Source organism: Cariama cristata, unplaced genomic scaffold (genome assembly GCF_000690535.1).
Source record: "Cariama cristata isolate BGI_N322 unplaced genomic scaffold, ASM69053v1 scaffold10863, whole genome shotgun sequence".
NCBI lineage: Eukaryota > Metazoa > Chordata > Aves > Cariamiformes > Cariamidae > Cariama > Cariama cristata.
This window is the reverse complement of record NW_009606662.1, coordinates 508-5,870: the sequence shown is the minus strand read 5'-3', so window position 1 is coordinate 5,870 and position 5,363 is coordinate 508. Positions and strand designations below refer to the sequence as shown.

General features: G+C 51.6%; 1 protein-coding gene across 1 annotated transcript in view; it reads left to right on the top strand.

The window, feature by feature from the left end:
* KMT2A (lysine (K)-specific methyltransferase 2A) overlaps positions 1–3,238 on the top strand; it is a 33,272-nt gene extending 30,034 nt beyond the window's left edge. Inside the window, exons 30-35 of the mRNA XM_009696453.1 lie at positions 395–469; positions 777–951; positions 1,340–1,447; positions 1,881–1,964; positions 2,366–2,495; positions 2,891–3,238. Coding sequence (XP_009694755.1) covers positions 395–469; positions 777–951; positions 1,340–1,447; positions 1,881–1,964; positions 2,366–2,495; positions 2,891–3,166 — 848 coding nt within the window. The 3' untranslated portion in view covers positions 3,167–3,238. The remainder of the gene's footprint in view (positions 1–394; positions 470–776; positions 952–1,339; positions 1,448–1,880; positions 1,965–2,365; positions 2,496–2,890) is intronic.
* Positions 3,239–5,363: the final 2,125 nt, after the last annotated feature.

Here is a 5,363-nt window from a genome sequence, read left to right as displayed (position 1 = left end):
AACCGTATTTTGTCAAGCAATAGTCAGTGCGGATCAGACAGTAGGGCATCTAGACTTTTCCTCCAGACCAAATGCTGAACGCGTTTACTTCCCTTTATGCCAAACTGAGTTTTGGAGAGGAAGGAAGCAATTGGATTCGAGGATCCTAATTTATGGCCTATGAAAGGATGCAAATTTCAGGTTCTCTAGTTAGCTTATTTAAATACGAGCATTTGTTAGGAAACGGCATACTTGCACACATACACAGAAGTCTACCGACGGTGTGTTGTTTCACTAGAAACCCGATAAGCTGTGGCAAAATAAGAGGCTTAGCAAGGCACCTGCTTTGGCAACCCATGGTGCCCAGCGCTTGGATACTCGTTCACTGTCTTGTCTTCTCTTTGTGTGGCTGCAGATGCCTGGAAGTCGCTGACCGACAAAGTCCAAGAAGCCCGTTCTAACGCCCGCCTGAAACAGCTATCTTTTGCAGGTAATATCCCGTGCCAAACTCGCTTCTACTGTGCTTTTGAACGTGTGAGAGCAAGCAGACCTTTCAGTGAGCATCTTAGGGTTCAGAGTCTTCAGAGTTTCGGTTCAGCTGCTGACGGCTTTCGAGGATAATTTCTTCCCGACGAAACGACTGAAAACTCTTACGTGGATTGAACTAGCTCACGCAGTGCTTCTGTGACAGTTGCGGGCTCGCACACAAGTTGTATTTAACGAGCTGCTGTATCCTCCTGCTCCGAGTCTGCGTTGTCAGTTGGTTTGTATTTGCTGTGCTCTGTTTCTTGCTCCAGGTGTGAACGGTTTGAGGATGCTGGGGATTATCCACGATACGGTCGTGTTCCTGATTGAGCAACTGTACGGAGCGAAGCACTGCCACAACTACAAGTTCAGATTCCATAAGCCAGAGGAGGCCAACGAGCCTCCCCTGAATCCACACGGCTCTGCTAGGGCTGAAGTCCACCTGAGGCAAGTGTGAGCTCTGTCATTGTTAAGATTAACGGCCCATTTCCTCGATGAACCAGCTCCAGGGCAGGGCAGGAGCAGCAAATCTCTACGGTGCTAAAGCTCTCAGTTAAAAAGGAATGTTAGCAACTTGCGGGTGTAAATCAACTATATTGCTGCTTCTGAGTCTGCATGTTTTTCTGTGCCACTTTGTTGACCGTTGCTTTGTTTAACAAAGCTTTCCTGGCTGGTGCTTTTATTCACCGTTCTGGGAAAGGGTTGCATGTTACCCTGATGTGTACAAGGCTTTAAGAGAGGACAGACTGGAGAAGGCGTAAGTCAAACTTGTGGCAACCCCATGTTTTATTTTCAGTTGGTAAAACAAGCTCCCTTTGGTCTCTTTAAATTGCAGGAAATCTGCATTTGACATGTTTAATTTCTTGGCTTCTAAACACCGACAGCCACCAGAATACAACCCGAATGACGAGGAAGAAGAAGAAGTACAGCTGAAATCAGCCCGGTATGCAGCAGGGTTTAAAGGTTCAAAGTGGGAGAATAATGCGGTGGTGTTAAAAGGAGCTGATCGGGCTTAGTTCTGCGTGGTGTTCTTTGAGGCGGCCTCTGAAACCTGAAAGCTACCAAGCACTAGCAAATGTAGAGGAGTCTCTATAGCAAGAGAACTGAGAGCCGAAGGTGACCACAAGCCCAGTCTTCCTTTGAATGTTTTGTTTCCATGCCTGTCTAAAACGCTCTCTTGAGAATTTGGGCAGAAAAGGGAGGAAGTTATCTTTTACATGTACATACAAAAGCACTGAAATACTTCTGATTGTGTTCTCAGCGGGCTGCAGTGTCACAGTGTCTAGATTATTATATCATCTTGGAAAGTGTCCAGAGAATACACGACACAGACTCTCATGTAAAGGTTGTCACTTAGCAGCATCTCTTTGTTCTAGGAGGGCGACTAGTATGGATCTGCCAATGCCCATGCGCTTCCGACACCTGAAGAAGACCTCCAAGGAGGCAGTTGGTGTCTACAGGTACGGTTTTGCTCTGGTACCGCTACCTCTGGGACAGCGGAAGGTGAAAACTGGAAACCTCCTGTGAAGTCAGACTGCAAAATTGAGGGGGGCGGGGGAAAGCAGGTTTGCGGTTTTTCCCTCCTCCTCCTGCCTGCCCGAGTTACATATTTGAAAAGTAATTCTCAGCACAAGCTGCTTATTCCTTTGCTGGCTTACCTTGGTGATCGCTAAGGCACGTGCTCAGGAGCAGGCAGGAGAAGACCTAGTATTGTTCTTAATGGCGTTCCGTTTCAGAAGAGTAACGATACTGCAGTCATCCTTGTAACGAAGAACCTGTTTTCCACAGCGGTTGCAATCTCAGGTTTCTGAGCTTCGCTTGTATCATTGGAAATAGTCGCTTCTCTTGTTGCTTTTTTTAGGTCGCCCATCCATGGCCGGGGTCTGTTCTGCAAAAGGAACATCGATGCAGGTGAGATGGTGATCGAATATTCAGGCAATGTCATTCGCTCCATCCTCACTGACAAACGAGAGAAATACTACGACAGTAAGGTGAGTTATGGGCTTTTGTAGAAGTTCTTAAAGAGTTCGGGAGAACTAGAAAGTGGCTATGAAGGTAGGACAGGCTTATGTGAAAATGGCGGCTGGAACTTCATGGATTGGGATTACAGGCTTACTGGGGATATTTCCATTCTTGCCAAGGGTCTAGAGGCGCTTCTCATTTTCTCCCGTGGGCTGGGAAGGGTCTCGGTCCAGTCTTGGCGTTGCGGACCCAAAGAGCACAGGGACAAAACAGTTCAAGCGTGAGCATACGAAGACGAGCGCAGAGAGGTTGCAGACGCTCCTAAAGGCTTGACTTTTGGTTGCTGTGCTGAGCTAGGCTGTCTGCTAGGGTGGCTGTGTCGTCACTTCCCTGACCTAACCCTCTTTCTGTCCTCCACGCATAGGGGATCGGTTGCTACATGTTCCGCATTGACGACTCTGAAGTGGTGGATGCCACCATGCACGGGAACGCAGCCCGCTTCATCAATCACTCCTGCGAGCCCAACTGCTACTCCCGGGTCATCAACATCGATGGCCAGAAGCACATTGTCATCTTCGCCATGCGCAAAATCTACCGAGGGGAGGAGCTCACGTACGACTACAAGTTCCCCATTGAAGACGCCAGCAACAAACTGCCCTGTAACTGCGGCGCCAAGAAGTGCAGGAAGTTTTTGAACTAGAATTTCCGTCAGCTGCAAGCGAGCCCTGAAGGGCCTGGGGCAAACCAAAGCTTCAAGCGAATCTCCCTCCCCGGCCATTCGGACGGGACGGGGAGGCGGGAGGCAGGAATGAAGATCGGCCAGGCTCAGGGACCTGACTGGCAGCTGCGTTTCTCTGTCAGAGTCCACATCTTCATGTCTCGCATGTGCACGCTTACCCTTGTGAAAGACACGGGCGACTGGAGAAGATCCTCAGCGTGATTATGTTTTTGCTGTTCTCATTTCCCCCCCCGCCCCCCGGTATTTGTTTCTCAGCGTGGGGCTATAATGAGCAGGAGAGGAGAGGGGAGGAGAGGGCAGGGGAGGTCGGCCCAGGCCCAAGCGTCGGGGAGCGACGGCGGGTCCTGTCCCTCTGTCCCTCCCTGTCTCGTGGCTCAGTTTACCGCTGCCGCCTCGTTGGAGGGCTGTGTCAGAAGTTCGGTAGCAGAGTGTTTGAGTGAGCTTTCCTCCTGGGGAGAGAGGCTGCACCCCACCAACCAGCCACCCCGAGGACTTGCACGCCTGTCTGCGCTTCCTCGTGCTGCGCGTCCGCAAAACACTATTTGTGTGCCGGCTGGCCCGTTGCGTGGCGCGGAGGGCCTGGTGCATTGCGTGGCTCTGCCTTGTCTGGTTTCATCTCGGAAGGCTAAAGTGGGGAGAGTGGAACAGAGCAGCCCGCGACTAGACTGCAGAGGGTTTGGCTAGTGCTTTGCCCCGAGCGCAGGGGAATTCCTGGCGTTCTTCGGCAGAGAGAGGGCTGGTGCCGAGGGTTATGGGACTGTAAACCTTTGCGAGCAGAGGCTTCCTTTCAGCAGCGCCCTCCCTCCCTCCCTGGCTTGGGAGGAGGAGGGAAGTCCTTTCCCTGGTCCTGTCTCCGGCAGCTGGCTTCTTCCTCTACCCAGCAAGTGGTCTCTGCCACTCTGGAGCTCGTCCAAGGGAGAGACATCTCTAGGGAGAGACGGGGAGCGAGAGCCGGCGCTGGGCTTGGCCGCGTGTCCCGCCGTAGAGCAGGAGCCAGGAGGGGCCTGCGTGGAGGCTGCCACGGTGTACGCCCCGCTCAGCCTCGACGCAGTGTCCTAGGGCTGGGTGGGGAGAGCAAGGAGCAATCCTGTAGGCAGGCGCCTGTCGCGGTCCGTCTTCCGGGGTTAGTCGTGCCGTCCTCCCTGAGGGGCATGGCAAGGGGCACCAAAACGGAGCCTAAGCTCTCTGCAGAGGCAAGGCCGAGCGTGGCACAGCCTCGTCTGCGCCATGCAGCATCCGGAAACATGTAGGACATCAATGAGCGATTGGCATGGTTGGAAATCGCGGTAGCTGGGGAACCGAACTTGGTTTTAAGCGAATCAAAAGACACTACCGTCCTGGTTAAAGCAGTGTGAATCCTCCTCCCATTTGGGTCTGCTCTGCACCTCCAAAACAAAATCCGAGAGAAAGAAGTAGAAAGCCCCAAGCCTGACAAATGACGACATTGGATTTTACTCTGTTCTGTTTACAGTTTAGTATTTAAGGTTTTATAAATGTAAATATATTTTGTATATTTTTCTATGAGAAGCACTTCATAGGGGAAAGCACTTATGACGAGGCTTTTTAAACAGTGGTATTATCCTAATTTAAGAGAATCTCTTTTTAATGATTTTTTTTATTTTCATAGGACGGTTATAGGAAATACCTGGCTGGACACAGTCTGATCCTTTCTCCAGAGAGGCGGGGGTACACTTTATTTTTTTTCTTTTTAAACTCTTGTTCTGCCTTTTTGACTTCAGTAACTGTTTCCAGGCGGTTTGGCTGGACCTTAAGCTTTATTTACCCATCACGGTGGGGGCAGGAGGGAGAATCGCCCAGCTTAGGAGGAGCTTGACTCTGTCTGAACGACCGCCTGTGCCCCAAGGCAGGAGGTGTGATTCCACCTTGCCCCACACCAGCATGGCATCCTGCGCGTCTTTAAAGAGGAAAAACGAGATAAAATGAGAGACCTGACCTCTCCCCGACCCCACCCCCGTACCTCTTTTGCTGGGAGGTTGGCCTGGGGCTGGTGCTTTGTCCCTCGCCCTCTCTCTTGAAGGCAGATGCGGAGTTTTTCTGCGGAGAAGGGAAAGCAGGCAGCGCCCTCGCTTCTCCAAGCTGACCCCGCGGGTAACTCGTCAGCCCTTCTGGGAGCCGGCAGGTTGGAGGGCTGCTCTGA